Genomic DNA, 21,581 nt, shown 5'->3' with positions numbered 1-21,581 from the left:
GCCACCTAGTTTTGATAAAACTTCAAAAATGAGTTCTAGAAAGGGGATAGCCAAGTCCGCTTGATTTTTGGGAGTGGGAGGCATTGGTTTATGTTAGCTCTTCCCTTCTCATTGTATTATACTGTAAAGCAAGATATTTTCACAGCATGAAATTCTTGCAAATTGAAGCCAACGGCCTTTCTTGCAGCATCAAATTTTTGCAAATTGCTAGCTGGCATTCAGTGCATAAATAGTGTAGACGAGAACTTTCATATATGTGCATTTTAATTTTATGAATCTTGGTTCTAGCTCTTCCTTTCTCATTTTTTACCTTGGTTTGTCTGTGCACCTCCCTGGCCAGTCTGTCTGTTTGTCTCTTTTCATGATTTCTCTTTTCCACTACCGGTTTCTGTCATTACAATCCTCTTTCCCCTGTGCCCTTTTTCTGTTTTTTTCCCCTCACTTTTTTGTTTTCGTACCATTGTCATCATGTGTTCAGTGGGTTGAGGGTTTACATGGCACCCAACTAAAACAGTAAATACTCTAATACTTCTTTTGGATAGTAACTTGCTTGTACTGCTTATCTACAAATATGACACTACTTCTAACACTTTTTTTTCCCTTCTTTTTACTCCTTTCTCTGTAACTCTATGGAGCAATGTACATAAGTGTAAACCCTGGTGAGAGATTTCTTGGATGTAGTCCAAAACAGATGTACTTTGGTGACAGATTATCGTAATGCCATTACCTGGGCTATGGCTCGGCAAACAGAAAAATCACAGAATTCCTTTGTAGAATAGCATTAGCCACTGTGTGACCGATGTAAAATACAACTCGGACAAGGAACGGATGGATGTGGTTTGGAAATGCTTTGTGAGTTTAGCAGAGCCAGATTTAACGACTTGGCTTTGTCAATACCCAGCATGTTATAAGCTGATACACAAGTGTCTAAAAGGAAGAGGTAGGCCTTTACAGTGAGATATATGGGTAGTCAGTCACCATTTGATTCACACTGTTGTATACAGTATAGTGCACAGGTCATTGATCGTGTGATGCTGGGATTTATTCACTTTTCACTCACTTTGAATCAAGTTTGCTGCTACAAAGAGTTGGATTGAATAAAATCAACACATCAGTGCACTCTTTCACGGTAAAGTGAGTTTGAACAACTTTACTGAGTTGCCGCTTTGCTGGAAGTGAAGATTTGATATTGTCTGCAGACATGCTCAGGTAAACAAGAAAGGTTGTACACTATTCCTATCACATCACACAATGCTGTAGAAATATTCTTCACTTCTTTTTCTTTTCTTTGGAATGGGAATGGAGGGTGGGGAGGGATTTGTGGGGTTTAGTGTGAATTAAGTCTTTTGTTTTATGTCTTCTTTGAATTCTACTACTGTAAAACATGATACAGTATATACCAAAAGAAACTTTGCGTTAAATTTACGTGTAACGCAGGCGCCGATCGGTACTGCGTTAATCTTTCTGCGTTACAAAATTAACGATCACCGTGCGTGAATGATCGTTACAGATCGTTACTGTGCGTTACAGATCGTTACTGTGCGTTAATTTTTAGATCTTGCGTTAGCAGACTTGTCATGTGGACTGGCAAGAAATCTCGGAAATTGCGAGACTCGGAGATGCTTCGGTTAAGTAACTGTCGTTCGTAATATTTACTACGGACAATTCCTGCCGGCGGAAGGCATTTAAATAGCGATATCAAATACCGAAAAGATTTTGTAGTTGAGCAGAACTCCCCTGGCAATGTCGTGTTGTCATGGTCGTCAAATTTGTACTCATGGGCGCAGTCAATGGAATCGGGCAAGCAAAAATTTCGAAGCCACATTTTTCCCCACAGCCAACATATTCCATCGAACATAGAACCCATGAAATCACGCATACGCAAGCCTAAAACTAACGCCGACTGTCTAACGTTAGCGATGTCACGATTTCAACAACTGTCAGACACTTACTCAATTCAGGAAGGTGCAAACCATTTGGGCAATTCCGCGGTTAGTAACGTTACATTTGAGCAAATTTAGATATTTGTTTTTACTACTAAATTACCCTTTATTCATTTCAAGCCAAAATTATGTCAAAAACATGTTCATCATTCCCAGGTTTATGATACAGAAAAGAATGAATACAATCCAAGAAATAATAGTATTGCTATGGCAACTTAAAGGGCTGGTTAGTAACGTTACGAAAAAACGACATGACAAAAAAATCAATGTCTTGTAACAAAAAGTGTGCAAAAATTCAAGTTACTTCAAACAAAGTGTTGCATTAACTTCAATTATTGCATCATGACAAATGTTCACACAATGTTTTTTAGCAGTTCGACCAATAATTTCTTAGCTAGACCCCCAAAAGCATGGTTAGTAACGTTACGGTTAGTAATGTTACATTTGTCCGGAGTAATTCCGCAGGTCATTTCACCCTTTTGTAATTGACAAAATGTCACATGACTTCTAGAGTATTTAAATGTATTTATCTTTTACCCTTTAGCAAAACTTTGAGGAAAAAATTTCAAAGTAACCCACTTTAATTTGCATTTAAGTGAATTTCAGCATCCCCAGTCCCACATGTACATTTTAAATGATGGTTTTAGATCTCGCGAAATCAATCAATACGAAAGATAAAATCTACTGAATTTGAAAGACCTTAATGATTGGTGAACATCCATGGCATTAGTTGATACCTAGATTAAAGAGTAAGATAAAGAGGCACATTTCTTTTATCCATGTCATGTCCACCTAACTGCGGAATTGCCCATTTATATTCCTATACACAAAGTCACAACGTGTGTCTCGCCGAATAACTGGTGGTAGTGTGTGGTGACAAAGCCGAGTATTTCGGCAGTAAAAGTAGCTGCAGCAGAAGAAAATGTCTACCACTTTCTGCTCGCATTATTACACTGCCAGCAGGTGAGTCAAGTGGTGACTTGATAGGCACGCTTCACATGAAAGTTTACCCAGAAACATGAAAAATCCCACGATGCCAAGGTGCCAGGGTGGGGAATGGGGAGGGGTGGAGAGAGAGAGAGACCAATCAACAGAAGAAACCGCGCGTACTGGCGCATTCTCGGAGGTCATGAACAGTCTGGGGTCTTGGAGATGAACAGAGAAGGAATGTTTAATTAAAGATAGCTCAAGTCGAAGACCCAGGATTACAAACGTTGATTCTTTTTTCCCCTTTCATGAAACATGCCTTCACGTTTAGAAATGGTTGCACTCCTTAAAAAAAAAAGTCTCCTGCGATTTTTGTTAACTTGATATAGCCGTTTAAAACGTCAAACTTACCATGAAAGTGTTACTACTTGTAATACAATAGTTAATACTATACCTATTGCTTTAATCATATCAGTATAACACAAATTTGACTACCAATGACAATAAAAAATACTTGTATTTGTTTTGTGCGGAGATTTTTTTTTGTCTTTATCCTGACTAGTTCCTATGAAATTTCTAATGTTTTTACGGCAGCATCAACAGCCTAAAATAAATTACTGACAGATTTATAGATTATGAAATTTTTGGCAACCATCCATTTGAACGTCAGGCATGAAAAGCTCCTGATATTCAGCAAAAACAACTCAACAGATCAGAGACAAAGTTCCTTCAAATTTTGAGAAGTAGCACGCAGATTTGCTGGGCGTGGTAGGGTCCATGCTTTGAGATCGTCACAATCGTGTTGTCACCAGGGAGGTGGAGTGTCTCTCTTCCACCTCCCTGTTGTCACGGAGTATCGGGAAGTTGTCACAAACTCCAGGATCACCCCTCCCTGCCAACTCCATGTTGCTCCCAGGTAGGCGGGAAGAGTCTCTTCCCACCTCTCTGTTGCTTCCCAACGTGCATCATGAATGCTTCTTGTCACCGTCAGTACCCGAGGCTGCTTTGTATTTGTCTTGGAATATTGATTCTTCTTGTCAAGACATGAGTGTAGTAATCGTTTTGCATGGCTATGTAAAACATTGTGATACAACGTGTACTCAACTCGTCTTTGTGATTTTTTTCTTCAGTCCAAAAGGAAGACAATATAGTACATCGTATATTTGCGGCATGAATTTTTCGCGAATTGGTGCCGACGGCCTTTTTTGCGGCATGAAATTTTCGCGAACTGCCACTGGCATTCAATGCATGTAGTGTAGAAGAGAACTTTCGCATGCATTTTAATTTCACGAATCTTGGCGCTCGCGAAATTCGCGAAATTAAAATGCACGCGAAAATTCCTTGTTTTACAGTATATGTAGTGTAGACTGCCAGTCCAAGTACATGTGGGTTTCATTGGCTCTGCTAGAGTGTTTCAATATTATTTGGAAGTAGAAATCATGGAGTGCTTCTCTGCTATCAAAGGACTATACTAAAGGGGGTGTCCTCCTATTTTAAGTTTTAGATCTAATCTTAAGAGTCTAGCTACACATGAAAAGGAAGAAAAGGTATGTCATTCAGGCTACCTTTGATGTTTGAAGCATTGTTTCCTACCAAGTACAGGTACAGTAGGTAGCCAGAAATCTTAATAATCATATTTGCCTAGAAAAGGTCAAGTTTACTGTGGATGATGTGAGCATCTTGATATAAAAGTCAACCAACAAGTCAAACAAGAAACTCTGTGTAATGGTGCCAGATGGTATTTACAATGTGGCATACGAGTTGAATTACACGTTGTATCTCACAGTTTCCATATTGACTGTATAGTTGTATCAGAAAAGCATCACTCATGGTACCGGTACCATTAAAATGAATTGAACTTTGCACTTTGTAAGAGTGGATGTAAGACTGAACAGAGGAATCTGTGCAATAAAGGTTAAGCAAGCATTATTACGTCAGTAGTTTAACAGTAATATTCAGCTCTCTCTCTGTTGAAGAACAGAATGTGCAGTGTTCCATCTTTTCATTGCATTTGAATTTACTTTGTAAACCACAATGGCAGATGATGGGTTGTTCGTGTATCCATCCATTATATACCATTTTTATATTGTTGTATAATGAGCCCCTTTAACAGTTTGTTGTAGAATTTATCAAACTGTAAAATGAAACAACAAAATGAGGTATAAACATTGGTAGCTGATCTTGGAATTTTTGTTTGTAAATGTATTATACATGTATCACACTTGCACCATGATTGAAGTCTTGATTGTGGGGTAATCATGGTGATCTTATCAGATCTTATCAGATCTTGATGAGGTCAGTCATGGCAATCGTGTTGATGATAGAAAAGTTTTGGACAGTTCAAACATTTTGTACAATCAACATCCTTGATTACCATGTTAGACCTCAAGATCTGATAAGATCACGATTTATTACTCCACAATCAAGACAACAATTTCAATCATGGTGCAAAGTGTGGAGATATTTAAAAGGATCGTATTGTTTTGGTTGAGACCTAATTTCAGATTTCTAAATTCTAACATTTTTTGATGAGATACAATGTAATGAGAAACCTCTTATGAAATATGAAAGAGCACGTAATTCCATGAGGAATTAAACGTTTATTTGATGAAAATTGGTTTTTCAATGGCTGAGATATCCAAAACAGAGCAATTCTAATTGGGACCCACACTTTATTACATAGCTCGCTTTGTTTTACTTTGTTTTTGGATGTTTCAGTCATTCCAAACCCGATTTTCATGAAATAAACTTCTCATTCCTCTTAAAATGGTATGCTCTGTACTATTTCATAAGTGTTTTCTTGGTATCTTGCAAAAAGTTAAAAGCCCAATTCTCATCTCCACTAATACTGTACCATCCCTTTAAACAAAAATTCCACAATCAGCTACTAATCACCAATCATGGTGTGCGTAGCAGATCGCACCACAGTGGAAACCCAGCAATGGCGACTGTCAAAGGGCTATGACCTGTGTGATATATGTTTTATAAAATTTATGAGGGTAAGTTTGCAGTAAATGAGTAAATCTATGTACTTCATATAGTGTACCTAGAAGTTTAAGGTTTGAAATGATTGATTTCCATAGTCTTCCACCTGGTCTTCAGACATCATGTAACAAGGGTTGTTTACCCAATGGCCTGTCATGAGACACTAGTATTGGCATTAGAAGCTGTTTTCGTCTACTGGGGACAGGGTGCTTCTAATTGCCAGTAGCTCTCTTTAATCCTTACCATGCTTTGCTAATATTTAACATGCACTGGCATACTTCATTTCTTGATCAGCACAAAATGTCCTAAACTAAGCAAATAAACAGGGCTAAAATGTAACCCTAATGCCTGTCATGTCATTGTGATGTGGCTTGGGTGTACCAAGCTTAGTGGTCTAAACTATATCACTGCTACTCAAAGGTATTTGCCATTCTTGTTTGGTTTTTTTTCACTGTTTTGTTTTGTTTTGTTTTTGCTTCTTCTTTTTTCTTTTTTCTTTTTTCTTTTTTTTGTTTTTTTTGGGGGGATAAATTTGCTAACTGCTGATGACATAATTTTTACTAACTAAGGCTGAGCACATGGACTCCTTAGGAGTTCAGCAATATATTTAGTCAATATGCGCTTGTTCTGTGTGTTTACATCAGGGTATTTTACCAAAACACCAAGTGTTGAAACAAGGTCACATTACGTGTAAATCACCATTTTGCTGTTCAATTGAAACTGACCCCCCTTTCAGACTAGAGAGTATGGATATATGTACAACGTATGGATATAGGACGTTTTTATGTGTCTGAATGCTCTTATAATATATTGTCATATCAGTATACATCGTATATCGAAATGCTGGTTTGAGCATCGTTTCAAATCATTATCGTATATCCATACGACTTATATTTGTGTCTGAGTGCTCTCATATCCATACGTCATATGAGTAGGCAGGGCTTTTTCGCAGCGCGTGCCGAGCTCACGTATCCACGATGGTCATATAACGGGCGGTTGACAGATTGATTGTGACGTAATAATGATCTGGCGTGAACTAGCGAACTACCGGATGAATCCAAGGCAGAGTAATGATAAACACTATGCGCAAAGCCTGCATAAATTATGAACTGCCTATGGAAGAAAATCACATCCACTCAAGAAAAATCGCTTGTGTGTTAAGTCTGAATGCTCTGATACAATTATCGTATAACGGGGTGCTGTGTCTTAATGCTCTCATATCGAAACGTTATATCCATACATTGTATACAATAACTCAGTGTGTCTGAAAGCGCCATGAGATGTCTTGATTCATTGTGAGATTTATGTTCAAACTGTCAGTGATTTGTGTCTCCCTTTATCTTTCCACCCATCACACCACAGGGGAATGGAGGCTATCCCAGGGACAGTCACCCTGAAGAAGGACAGTCAGAACCTAGTGGGTATCAGCATTGGGGGCGGGGCGCCCCTCTGTCCCTGTCTCTACATAGTACAGGTGTTTGATAACACCCCTGCTGCCAAGAGCAAGATGTTAGCAGCTGGGGATGAGATTGTAGGGGTTAACAAGAAATCTGTGAAAGGAAGGACCAAGGTAGAGGTAGCAAGGATGATCCAGGCACTCAAGGTAAATTTCTCACCAACACATTTTTTTTTCTTGTTTTTTTTTACCTAATTCCTCCTTTAATACATGTTAGTGTTAAAATATACATAACTTTGATGATACACTGAAGCTATTTGAATATTTTCCAGAGTTTTAACCTATTCTGGTCAAGATAAATCATGTTTGATATATTTTTCTCTTCATTCTTCTTGCTGTGGTAAAAATGTGCCATGAAAGATACTGTATGTGATGTGTGGAAATAGTCATTTGCATGCATGAATTCTCATCCAGTCATTTCATACAAAAATTCTAATGCAACAGCATCATTTTTAACATAGCAATGAATGCTAAGATCTCTGTATACATACAGAGCCTAACTTCAGATGGGGTCGTACACTGTACATAAACTTATTATTTCTGTGATTCATACAATTTTTGCCATTGTGATCACATGACATCAACCTTTTTCAATGACTGACAATTCCTAGTATCCAAATCAAACAAACTTATTTTGGTGCCCAAGAATCATCAACATACAACATGTAGACTTCTTGATTGAGCAAGGTTATTGACCTTTGTGGATGTTACCTTACAGGGAGAGGTCATCGTTAGCTACAACAACCTACGGGCAGACACCAAGGAGGGCAAGTCACTGGACATTGTCCTCAAGAAGGTCAAGCATCGTATGGTGGAGAACATGAGTTCCTCTACGGCCGATGCCCTGGGGCTGAGTAGGGCCATCTTGTGCAATGGTGAGCTCCTAGTTGCTGGTGTGTGTTGTGAATGAATGTTTGTTGAGAGAGAAAGATATACCGAGGCAAGTACAGTTGTGTGTCTGTTCGTTTGTCTTTTTGTCTGTATGTGTGTCTGTGTGTAAGTTTGTGTGTATGTTTATGTGTTTGTGTCATCAACAATAATCCTTTGTACTTTGTTAACTGAGCAAGTACTGTAAAACATGATATATTCGCGGCACAAAATTTTCGCGAATTGGAGCCGACGGCCTTTCTCATGGCAAGAAATTCATGCGAATTGCCTCTTGCGTTCAATGCATATAGTGTAGATAAGAAATTTCGTGTGCATTTTAATTTTTGCGAATCTTGGCTCTCGCGGAATTCGCAAAATTAAGATGCACGCGAACATTCCTTACTACAGTAATGCTCTTGTCACACTGTATACACTGCAAGGTTTTTATTGTCCCCGCCGAACGAGTTCGAGCAGGGGACTATGAAACGGGCTCCGTACGTGTGTGTGTCTGTGTGTCCGTGTGTCCGTGTGTCCGTGTGTCCGTCTGTCCGTCTGTCCGTGCGTCCGTGTGTGATCAAAATGTTCAAAATGCTACTCCTTCGCCATTTCTAACCCGATTTTGATTCTGTTTGCTTTATTTGATAGCACTACATGGGAGCTTTGAAACTTCTATACAGAATTTCAGTTGTGACCTTTGACCTTGACCTTTGACCTATATTGTACATTTTGCTTCAAAATGCTACTCCTTCGCCATTTCTAACCCGATTTTGATTCCGTTTGCTTTATATGATGGCACTAGGTGAGGGCTTCAAAACTTGTACACAGAATTTTGACCTTTGACTTCTTTGACCTTTGACCTTGATTTTTGACCTATATTGTACATTGGCTACAAAATGCTACTCCTTCGCCATTTCTAACCCGATTTCGATTCCGTTTGCTTTATGTGATGGCACTAGGTGAGGGCTTCAAAACTTCTACACAGAATTTTGACCTTTGACTTCTTTGACCTTTGACCTTGATTTTTGACCTATATTTTACATTTTGCTACAAAATGCTACTCCTTCGCCATTTGTTACCCGATTTCAATTCCGTTTGCTTTAAGTGATGGCACTAAGTGAGGGCTTCAAAATTTCTACACAGAATTTTGACCTTTGACTTCTTTGACCTTTGACCTTGATTTTTGACCTGTATTGTACATTTTGCTACCAAATGCTACTCCTTCGCCATTTCTAACCCGATTTCGATTCCGTTTGCTTTATGTGATGGCACTAGGTGAGGGCTTCAAAACTTCTACACAGAATTTTGACCTTTGACTTCTTTGACCTTTGACCTTGATTTTTTGTACCTATATTGTACATTGGCTACAAAATGCTACTCCTTCGCCATTTCTAACCCGATTTCGATTCCGTTTGCTTTATGTGATGGCACTAGGTGAGGGCTTCAAAACTTGTACATAGAATTTTGACCCTTGACTTCTTTCACCTTTGACCTTGATCTTTTTACCTATATTGTACATTTTGCTACTAAATGCTACTTCCGGCGGGGACATATTTTACGCACCGCGTAATTTCTACTTTTCCTTGTTTTTGTGAATTTCGCAAGCCAGATGTAACAAATTTGAAAACATGCAAAATTATTAACTCTGACCGTGACGAGAATGAAATATGCACATGTGCAGATACGTCTCCCTCCTTCATCCAGCATTTACTGTTCTCCAAGATTGTGAGTTTAATCACTTGTGAATTTGTCAGGAAGTCAAGATTTGTGAAAAATTAAACTTGCTAAATGTATGGCGTATACAATACAGTATACTCATGAGATTGTAACCATGTTTATGTGCAGATAGCAATAGAAATTCCTGGAAGTACTGTCAAAGATTTGTAGAAGACATCCTGTCAAAATTTAATTTAAAGTCTAATTTTGACCCAATGTGCTCTTGAACACAGTTTCACTTTAATTTGGTAGTTTTAGACGTAAGACACTGCTTCTGAAATATCAGTAAATTATGTATCAATCTGGATGTGGATGTAGCTACTATGTACTGAACCCATTGTTTTGTTTGATGTACATTGTAGCTACTGAACTCGCTGTTTTGTTTGATGTAGCTACTGAAGTTGTTGTTGTTGTTTTATATAGATGTCTTGATTAAGAGACTGGATGACCTGAACAAGACAGCCAGATTATACCGAGGTCTCATGGACCATACCAAGAAACTCCTCAAGGTTTTCTATGAGATGTGTGTCACTCATCGATGTAAGTAACATGGAATGTAATGATAACATGCTCCAATGGCACATTCCAATCTTGAAGACTTATGATATCAACAGCTAGAGAAAGTAGTATAAAGCTTACACTGTTCATTTTGTGTGAAATTGTGAAACAAAAATTCATTTATTAGAGTCTTTGTTATCCTCATTACTGCACAGACCTTGGTGAAGATCAATGTTAAAATACAGACACTGTACAAAACTTTCTGGCTCTTGAAATGTAACCAAAGTTGTTTTGAATTTTGTTATCTGTGTATGTTTATAAACAAGAGAAAATATTCATTTTTTTTAAAATCATGTAGGAATGTATACTATATGTTATAGGATATATCCTGTTTAACACAATTGATGACCCTTACAACCTTACAAAGCTGGCTCAAAATGTATTGTGAGACATTCATTGAATGAGGAATTGCTAATTGTCCCCGCCGAACGAGTTCGAGCAGGGGACTATGAAACGGGCTCCGTACGTGTGTGTGTCCGTGCGTCCGTCTGTCCGTCTGTGCGTCCGTGTGTGATCAAAATGTTCAATTTGCTACTTCTCTGTCATTTATGAGCTAATTTTGATTCTGTTAGCTTTATATGATAGCACTACATGGGAGCTTTGAAACTTCTACACAAAATTTCAGTTGTGACCTTTGACCTTGACCTTTGACCTATATTGTACATTTTGCTTCAAAATGCTACTCCTTCGCCATTTCTAACCCGATTTCGATTCCGTTTGCTTTATGTGATGGCACTAGGTGAGGGCTTCAAAACTTCTACACAGAATTTTGACCTTTGACTTCTTTGACCTTTGACCTTGATTTTTGTCCTATATTGTACATTGGCTACAAAATGCTACTCCTTCGCCATTTCTAACCCGATTTCGATTCCATTTGCTTTATGTGATGGCACTAGGTGAGGGCTTCAAAACTTCTACACAGAATTTTGACCTTTGACTTCTTTGACCTTGATTTTTTACCTATATTGTACATTTTGCCACTAAATGCTACTTCCGGCGGGGACATATGTTATGCACCGCGTAATTTTTACTTTTCCTTGTAATAATATACTGGTTGACCAGAGTCAGATGCAGGAATATCTGTAGAAGCATACACTTAATATCAATGCTGACTGAGCAAAGACAGCCATACATTTGTCTTTACCAAGAGTATGGTCTACATGATTGCATCAGGACATCAGCATGATATATTTCATTGTAAGTCCCACATGATTGTCATGACCTGAATGTTATATCTCTTCCCGTAGCCTTTGGAGATATATTCTGTGTGATCGGTGCACGAGAGACACAACCCAAGGCGAGCGAGGCTTTCACCAAGTTTGGAGACGCTCATCGTAACATGGAGAAGTTTGGCATCAGACTCCTGAGGACCGTCAAGCCAGTGAGTGAAAGTTGTCACTCCTAGTTATACAATGTGTAAGATCTCTAATATTATTATCACCATTAGTGTCCACAGCTGTGAGCATGGTATATTTTCCCAATCATGTATTCCCAATCAGCTAAGTGAAGCTGAAATAATGATTCGTCCAACAGACCAGTCAGGTTTGAGTAGTGTCTGAGTGAGATGTGACTAACCCTCTGAATACTACACCTCTAAAACAACCAAGAATGCTACACCTCTAAAACAACCAAGAATGCTACACCTCTAAAACAACCAAGAATGCTTTACCAATGCACTATAGGTATTAAACAAAGATGGGTATTGAGGTCATCATTAAATGAAGACTCTCCCTGACTCAGTGGCATGAGATATGGTATGTAGATAGATAAATATCTACAACCAGTTGTAGATATAGAAACCATGAGATAGAAAGTCAAACAGATAGAATGTAGATATTCATAGACAGATAATTATATAGATAAAAGATAGAGGTAGTGATAGAACAATGTATATATAGAGAAAGATCTATAAGTACATACGTCTAGGCAGATAGAGTGATAGGTAGATAGAATGATAGGTAGGTAGACAGACAGATAGATAGATAGATAGATAGATAGATAAATAGATGGATAGATGGATAGATAGGTAGATAGATTGATAAAAGAGTTTGGTGAGAGGCATTGTTGCTATTGTCCTGTAGGTACACCAATACTCTTGATGAGATCCTCTCTGATGACAATGTTGAGTTTTCTTGTCTGTGTGATTCACCATGTCTAGTTTTCTTTCTCTCTAGATGCTGGCAGACCTTGGTACTTTCCTCACTAAAGCCATCCCAGATACCAAACTGACAATTAAGAAGTATGCAGATGCCAAGTTTGAATACCTGGTAAGGAGATTGTGACAATGGTTTAAGTAACTGGTAGTGATCTTTTCAGTGATTGACAGTCAGAACAGAAAACATGAAAGTGATGGTATAGTTTTGCCTGAGATGAGGGATTCAGATTTGAAGTGTTTGTTAGATAATTAGAAAACACTTACGACTTATAAAAGAGCATACACTTCTTAGAGGAATTCAAATTTTATTTGATAAAAATTGTTTTTGAAATGGCTTAGATATCCAAAAACAAACTAAAACAAAGTGGTTCTTATGAAACGTGGGTCCCACCTTTTATTAGGAACTCTTTGTTCTTGGATATCTTGTGTCATTTCGTAACCAATTTTCACCAAATAAACTTTGAATTCCTATTGTGTATAAGGTCTTTCATATTTCATAAGAGATTTCTAATTATCTCACACACACACACACAAAATGGAAACCTTAAGCCCCATCTCAACCAAAACTATATCATCCCTTTAAGAAGATCCCTTATCATAAGTACTCAACATGTAAACACGCTACAGGTCAGTGCCATATTATTGTGAACTGTAGATTTTTTTTTCCCCCATTTCAGGGCAAAGACAAAGTTACGTTCTATAAAATAAGTCAACCTGTGATTATGGTTGACCTAATTTTCCTGTTCCATGCAATGTTCTATAAGTTAGTACTAATACTGCTTTATGGTGCTGCTGCGGCTTTACTGTATGAACAACATAAGATATGATTAAAGTAATTAAAGTAGTACCCAAATATTTAATTAATTTAAACATATTCTTAAATTACAGGACTTTCATAAGAATTACAAATGTTGGAGAGGAAAGCAAAACTGTGAAGCCAGTGAAAAAGATCTATTGAGCAGAACTCCTGTTGCCATAGAAATGCAAAATTGGGAATAGTTCAAAGAAATTGAACATGGTACTCTGCAGCCAAAGTTTCATAGGACTGAGATGCATATATATAGTTGGGCAGATTATTGTCTGTATATACAAACATCAGCTCTTATCTGGAGAGTTCAAACGAAATGGGTTTGTTTCATTTCCATCAGAGAAGATGGCTGGATAGCCCATATTCAGCTGCTTCAGCTGGTCTTCCATGGGGTCCAGATGGATGTGAGGCGAGACCACTTCACCGGGTTAAACGCCCTGCTCTTTGCAATGAATGAATGAGGCAGGATCTTTTACGTGCATGAGTTGTGACTCTCACACACGGGACCTCCATTTTATGTCCTATGGGAGGGACAGTGTTTTGCCTTTTGCTAAAGGGGATGGTATGATTGCACACAACATCGTTCAGTTGGACCCAAGAATCATACCGGGGTCCTTTGGATCGTGAGGCAGACGCTCTCCTGACTGAGATAACTCATTGCCCTAAAATGAGTTTGAAATGTAATAAAGTGGGTGGATAAATGTGTAACCACGTTTGTTAGGATATCTGCTGATTTTTTGGTAGTGATTCATGAACAATTATTTACCTACTGTGTTTAGTATTTTGTCAGACTGCTGACTGTCCACTCTAAATGTCCACTCTTTGTCCAGTCCTACTGTCTGAAAGTCAAGGAGATGGATGATGAGGAGTATGCCTACGCCACTCTGGGAGAACCTCTCTACCGAGTGGAGACAGGAAACTATGAGTACAGGTGAGTTTCTCTTTTTTTTGGATGTGGCCTCATCATGTTTAGCTCTATGGGTTAAAACAACCTGGAGAATAGACTCATTGAATTCATTTAATTCCTCCACTAGTCATGGCTTAATATCAATGACCAATAATTGAGGGAATGAGTGAACAAGTATTTTATATCTAAATCCTGTTTGTCTGTATGTTGAAATAAAGGATAACAAAATAATATGATTATGAGAAATGTGAAAATTCACATTTAACTTCCAGTTCATGTCAAATAGTCAAAATAAATGACTACGAGTGGAAAGCTGCCAAACAGCAACATACTATGTTCTAGAGCCTGTACTGTAATAGAGTTTTAGATGATATCAAGATAATTGCTTAGTTGAAATCACTGACCAATGTTCCATTAGACAAACTTTCAATCAATTTCAGCTCTGCATAATTCAGGGCACTAAGATATATTCCAGGGGGGCATTCATTAAGTGTTTTGTCAGATATTTTTTTCTGACAAATTTTTTCTCACCCAATCAGATGCAAGGATTTCAGTAGCTTATTTACAGTGAATGAAATGTCCTCAGGTCACAGCAGTATGCTCCTAACATTCAAGAAAATTTTGTCATAATTCTTTTTTCAGTCTCACTGCGAAACATTGTGTAATAAGTAAACTAGTAGCCTTCTGGCTCTAGTAGAGGTTACAAGATTCTTCAAAGTTATAGTGGATAATGCTTCATTACAGTTATGACAGTTATCCCCTTACTCCAAGAAAAGCATTCTGACTCCTCTACTCACCTGTATTTGACACTAATCATGTGATGATATGTTTTGGTTTCAGGTTGATTCTCAGATGTAGACAGGAGGCAAGGGCAAGGTTTGCTAAGCTGAGGTCAGATGTCATGGTGAAACTAGAACTCCTGGACCAGAAACATGGTAAGAAATAACATCTCCTTATCTTATTTGAAAAGAGGAAAAGATTGGCAGGTAGAGAGAAATCACTGTTAAGTGTAAAAGGCAAAAGTTCTCACGGTTGCTGTTAGAGCGAAGAACATCCAGCCAACACTATTATTCGGGACAAACCCGTATCAAACCTGGATGATGATGATGATGAAAAGGAGACAAAAGAAACTTCAAACTTTTCTTCTCTTGAATTTCCAAGGAAACATCCAACAAGGTTCTTGCCCACTCTAGCACCATGCAGAAATGTTGCTGTATAAGTTAACCCTTGTATTCAAATGGCATGCTAACTTCTCTAAAAAAAAAATAATGGCAACATCAGTTGAATACTGCATCAGGGTAATTATGGGTTAGGGTTAGGTTTGGGGTTAGAGTTTGTGTTAAGGTTAGGATTAGGTTCAGGATTAGGATTAGGGTTAGGGTCAGGGGAAGGGTCTGGGGTAATTGCCCAGGGGGTAATTGCCCTAGACCTGCTGAATACAATGTTAAATAGTGCAGCAATAACCCAGTGCCCCTTCAAGAATCTTTCTGAAGGTGATAGTTTTTAAGTAGCTTAAGTGCGTTAACTACCTCTTTCTTTTTTCTTTTTTGAATTTCAGTGCAAGACATAGTGTTCCAGCTTCACCGCCTGGTGTCTGCCATGACACAATACCTCCAAGACTGTCACCAACAGATGAAGAACACCGACCTCTTTCCCATCGAGGTCGACCTCCTCCGAACCACCATCAACTATGACCGTTCAGATCAGTTCAACGATGGCTATGATGATGATGAGGAGGAAGAAGAGGAAGAGGAGGGCGAATCCAGTGGAGGAGGAGGAGGGGTAGAAGGCACGTTGATTGACACCTCGTAAGGCAGAAGATGATGGAAACACAGGAGTTGATATAGGCCAGGTATCGCATTGTGGAATTATGAGAAATTAGGTCTTCTGTTCTCTATGACCAATGTGGATTACATAGGACAGCAATGCTGGAATTCTTACTTTTGTGCATATTTCACCAGTGGACCCAGTCATCAGTTACACAAGTGTTTTCTAGTTTGCTCTGTCAAGATGTAAATATCATGCATCTGAGTCAGAAGCATGTGTCAGAGACAAGATATATAAGAATTGCTGTAGACAAAGTCTAAAAAAAAATCTCATGTGTAGTCTATTTCCATGACAGCCACAAGAAATCCCAGAAAAGTCCATGGCAGTGTCTTACGACATACCAATAAATTACAATTACCATTTTCAAGATGGAGCATGTAAAGTATCTCAAATCCACAGTTACATATTTCAACAGCAATGCTCATAGAATGACAAATGCAGGCTGCTGTATGTTACATCAAAATCCACAAGTTTAGTTCATTTAAGAGTCTCTTTGTTGAGATGAAGCATTCCTGGTACACAGAGATTAGTCAGAGAAAGCCTTTCTTTCTTTTTTTTTAAAGAGATTCAAGACTTATGTAATTCATGTATCTATCTAAGTTAGTATTAAAAGTGTGCAATATTTTGACTCTACATCAGTGTTGTCAATGCCACGTATGGCAAAGGAGCACTTGTAATATATTTCAGAAAAGTGAATTATGACCTTATAGGTGATTTGAACACAACTTGTTTGGTGAATGCTCATTCAATGTGTAGAGCAGTTGTGTTCCTGCTAGCTGTTTTGTTTTCTCAAAATATACAAGGCATATACTTTGTGTAGTAAGTGATAATGAATTTGATGGGTAGATAGTGTAAGCTTTCCTGTTATCTATTCTTGTCGTAATTGATAACTTGCCCAGACAGAGTGCAATAAGATTTCAGTGTTTATTACCTTGTATGTGATACAGAGTCTGTCACTTTAATGTGTGCACACATCATTTGTGTATCATTGGTACAAAGCACAGAAGTCTTTGGCTCAGGTTAGGATTGATTTATCTTCTTGTGTGAAAGCATCAAATAACACCAAATTTCTAGCGAGTAAAGTGCATTATTTCACATTTCTCATGGGAGAATGGGATTATGAAAATCTCTTTCACAACCAGCCTTACCTCTGCTGTAATATCCTGAGAAGACAAACCATTCTTTTCAAATTATAAGCCTGGTGTGTGAAGCTGACACACCTTTCACATTTCCAGTTGAAGTCGTTGAAAATCAAACTAGTGGTCAGTCAGAAGCACAAAATCCCACTGTCTGTGACCACAAGAGACAGTCACCTACAAAATCATGTGACTTACAGACCACAGTATTTTCTCTTGAATGATGTAAAGCAGGTGATATTTTTGTGGGAAGTGGAGGGTACACTAAAATAGAGTATGGACAGGTTTAGTGCCATTGTAAAATAAGCTGATGAAGCAGCAGAACTAAATATCATTGAGTCTGGGAAGTGTAGGAATATTTTGTGTCAGATCAAATTCAGCATTCCATTGTATATTACAACATATCTAGTACTAGTTTCCTGGACGACGGTGTATATCAACAGTATTTATATTATTTCTAGTCAAACTAGTCTAAAGTATTATGTGTTGTCTTTATTTATTTATTTTTTTTGAAAGACTGTGGGAAGATATGTACATTGTTGTAATGTGTGAGAAACAATTCTTTGCTTTGACTCAAAGAAGCATGTGTCTTTTCAACAACACTTTTTGACCCTGTTTATGGTTCTTTTTGGGAAAGACAGACAGGCGGATTTCTATCTAACTTTGTTGTTGTTGTTAAGCCTTTGCCAACATGTAGAAGCTGGTTTTCACATTGCGAGATGAGACCAGCTGAATATTAGCGTCAAATGTTCTCTGGAAATTGTGTTCAAAAAAATTCAATTGAACACATCATTTTTAGTTACTTTTGCTGCTGAACTATTCTAAGCTGTTTGCTGTTTTTGCAAGATACATAGTTCAGACTGACCACCTTATCAATAAGCAGCTGTCTCGACACCTTTAGACATCCTTCTAGGTCATTCTACAGGATCCCTGGCTTCTTATTGATACCATGAGTTGAGGCAGGAAGACATTAGTGTCACCATGCATGAAGAAAAAGCAGTACTAGGTGGCAGGAGTGAACACCCTTCTGTTAGTCAAGGGATACCAATACTTTAGCTGTAAAGCTGATATAATGAACATGATGATGGTGGTTGGTTTATTATTTGATACAGTAGTATGGATATCAGTCTTTGTTTAATACACATGGGCAGTGTGGCTGTAGGTACATTACCTATTTTTGTGAACATGTTCTCCATGATTGCATTCCTTGTTTAATTTCCCTCTTTAGATGTTGTCTAACTGGTTAATCTAAGAGTGCACTTCTGCACCTATCAACAACGAAGAAACATTTTTTTTCCCCTAAGACTTATTCAAGAATGATGAATACCAGTAATTCAAACTTACCTGTATGTGAAATCTTGTCATTATGTGTTCTAGCAGGTAGTTTTCTTCTTTCATTCAGTTTAGTGTTTTACATTATGATAGTGGTTCTAGGCTACAGTACAGGCCCACATGTCTTGTTTGCTCCTATAGGAAGTTTAAACTTGATGTACTTTTCGCTCTTTCAGTAACGTTTACATTGGGGATCGTTTTCCAGGAGTGGAAACATTGTGACTGACTTAGTGATGTACTTTGTATGGGGCAGGATACACTACTGAAATTTGCTTCGAAGGTAAACTTTGACAGGATTCAATGACCATCATATTCTGTCCTGCATTTTTGGACTACTTTTTTTCCTCAAACAGATGGAATGACAATCTTATAGAACATTAAATGCTTTGCAAGAAGCATGCCAATAATTTGCATGTTACTTGTACGAGCTTTCTCATTTATTTCTGTCTAGACTGCGAAAGTTGATGCTCACATCACTGTTTTGAGTGTGATTAAAATTGTGATGTTTTCATGTCAGCAAAGGTATGTATTTTCATCCTTTGAATACTATTGAAATATCTTTGATTTTAACAAGATTTTGAAGGCAAAATGACAGCAAAGTAAATGTAATTTTTTTGAAGTGGTAGCATGGATGAACCATCTAAAGAATGCTATAATTGTCATGTTGTTCAAGAAGACCTTATTCCAAAGTAACAATTTATGAACTGGTTTATTTGGTTGTTTTTTGTTTTGTTTTTGATGTAGCAGTCCTCATTATTTGAATTTGTGACCTTTAGGTTTGTCAATGGACTGAATGTACAGACTTAGTACAATTTATTGGAAATAAAATAATTTACTACAGGTGAAACATGTGGGAAAGTCTTTTCTGTATGATTGTCTGAAGGTGTTTTATAAAATTGTCCTTTTTGAAAGGAATCCTCATGTTCAAGTTAAAGGGTGTGTGCAGTTCTGGTCGAGGTGTAGATTTAGCTTTTAATATTTTGCGAGATATTCAGAAACCACTCTATGAGATGTAAGGGGGAATGCAGTTCTATGGGGTATCAAAAGTTTATTCGATGAAAATCAGTTTTGTAATGGCTGAGATATCCAAAAACAAGGTGAAACAAAGAGATCCTAATAAAGTTGTGGCATGTCGCCTTTTATTATTGGCACTTTTTGTCTCGCCCACCGGAGGTGAAGGCGAGACTAAGGGATCCAAATGGCGTCCGTCCGTCGTCCGTCCGTCGTCCGTCGTCCGTCACAAATGTTAAAGTTTACCTGCAAGACTCTCTTATGATGCATAACTTGGCAGCTGTTACAGCAATGGCAGCCACACTTGGGTGATAGAAGCACTAGGGGTATCTTCATGTTATGGTGTTGTCAGAGGTCATGTGATGATGTCAAAGGTCATTTGAGGTCATATATTAAAGAGTATGTGCAAGACTCTCTTTTTCTATGTTAAAGTTTACCTGCAAGACTCTCTTTTGACAAACAACTTCACATAAGTTGCTTGGATTACAACCTAACTTGGGTCATAGATGCACTAGGGGTACCTTCATGTTATGGTGCCATTGGAGGTCACAGGATAAGGTCAAAGGTCATTTGAGGTCATACGTTAAAGTTTACTTGCAAGACTCTCTTATCACATGTAACTCGACACATGTTGCTACAATGGCAATCAAACTTGGGTCATAGATGCACTAGGGGTACCCTCATGTTATGGTGCCATTGGAGGTCACAGGATAAGGTCAAAGGTCATTTGAGGTCATACGTTCAAGTTTACTTGCAAGACTCTCTTATCACACGTAACTCAGCACATGTTGCTACAATGGCAATCAAACTTGGGTGATGGTAGATGTCTCTTGGGAAGTTGAAGGTAACCACAAGGTCAAAGGTTACAGACAGGGGTCAACGAACTTTTAGGTCCCAATGTTAAGTTTTAGGGCGCATTAAAAAAGAGGCTTTTCATTATCTCACTTAGGAATGTTCAAAACATGAATCCCTACCTCAACCAGTACTGTACAGTCCCTTTAAGGATTTAGGGCTACACTGCATGGTTATTATATCATCGTTGAAGTAAAGACAAAATTCAGTGTGAACTTGTGAGCATTTCACTTTTCACTGGGCAATGACTGTCTAAATGTACAGCAACTGATAGACACAGTGGTGATGGTATAATGTCAATACATACCTAAGTAATGGAATGTTGTGGAGGAGAAACAGGGAATGGGGACTGAGGGTCAATGGTGGATGTTAAAAGAGAAAAGTACAGACAGATGGATAAACACTCACACACACACACACACACACACACGCACACAGATAGACATACTGCAATTGATACGCACATATAGACATTTGATATGGAAAAGTCATATTGCCAAAATCAAATATATAGTGTATATGCTAAAATGTTGATGTCCAATATCGACTGCAAAAATTTGTTCCACGAAATATTTTGATTTAGCTATATAAAGCATTCATGCAGCCTCATACAATGTATCACATTGTATCAAAGTTTGGAGTGGAGCTAGAAAAGTGTATGTTTATACTATATTAGTACAATATGATTTTTAAAAAGGGTAATTCTATGTGTGGGATAACATTCAGTCAAGTATATGACAAGGTCAACACCATTATGTAGGAATCTCAAAGATACTTGAGGTTTATCAACTGCATAAATGTTCTAGTTGTAGTTTTGTGTATGATTTGATTAATGAGAATTTGCCCAATACCCTGCCACAGTATTGTTCATTCGTTCAACATTGTTGTAGAACAAGGCAAAAAGAAGATGAGAATCTTTATTCGCATGTATACCAAAATTTAAGACGAGGTTTTTTGTTTTGTTTTGTTTTGTTTTTGTTTTGTTTTTGTTTTTGTTTTGTTTTTTTTTTTGGGGGGGACAAGTTTTTGTCTTACCAAGGTACAGTACTGAACAACATTTTGGAATGACCTACTAGTCAAAATTAAGAAGAAAACATCAAGGTC

General features: G+C 37.9%; 1 protein-coding gene across 3 annotated transcripts in view; it reads left to right on the top strand.

Annotated features, from left to right (window-relative positions):
• Positions 1–19,046, top strand: part of LOC139729332 (PRKCA-binding protein-like) — a 28,451-nt gene extending 9,405 nt beyond the window's left edge. For all 3 annotated transcript variants that reach the window (XM_071640259.1, XM_071640257.1, XM_071640260.1), the window contains exons 2-9: positions 7,218–7,458; positions 8,030–8,186; positions 10,315–10,431; positions 11,697–11,830; positions 12,624–12,716; positions 14,243–14,343; positions 15,160–15,254; positions 15,878–19,046. In XM_071640259.1, coding sequence (XP_071496360.1) covers positions 7,218–7,458; positions 8,030–8,186; positions 10,315–10,431; positions 11,697–11,830; positions 12,624–12,716; positions 14,243–14,343; positions 15,160–15,254; positions 15,878–16,131 — 1,192 coding nt within the window. In that variant the 3' untranslated portion in view covers positions 16,132–19,046. The remainder of the gene's footprint in view (positions 1–7,217; positions 7,459–8,029; positions 8,187–10,314; positions 10,432–11,696; positions 11,831–12,623; positions 12,717–14,242; positions 14,344–15,159; positions 15,255–15,877) is intronic.
• The last annotated feature ends 2,535 nt before the right edge of the window (positions 19,047–21,581 follow it).

The sequence above is a fragment of the Diadema antillarum genome, unplaced genomic scaffold (genome assembly GCF_040938485.1).
Source record: "Diadema antillarum isolate AM-2024a unplaced genomic scaffold, OU_Dant_1.0 seq00000234_RagTag, whole genome shotgun sequence".
NCBI lineage: Eukaryota > Metazoa > Echinodermata > Echinoidea > Diadematoida > Diadematidae > Diadema > Diadema antillarum.
The sequence above is the reverse complement of the archived record's forward strand: the minus strand, read 5'-3'. Positions and strand labels throughout refer to the sequence as shown.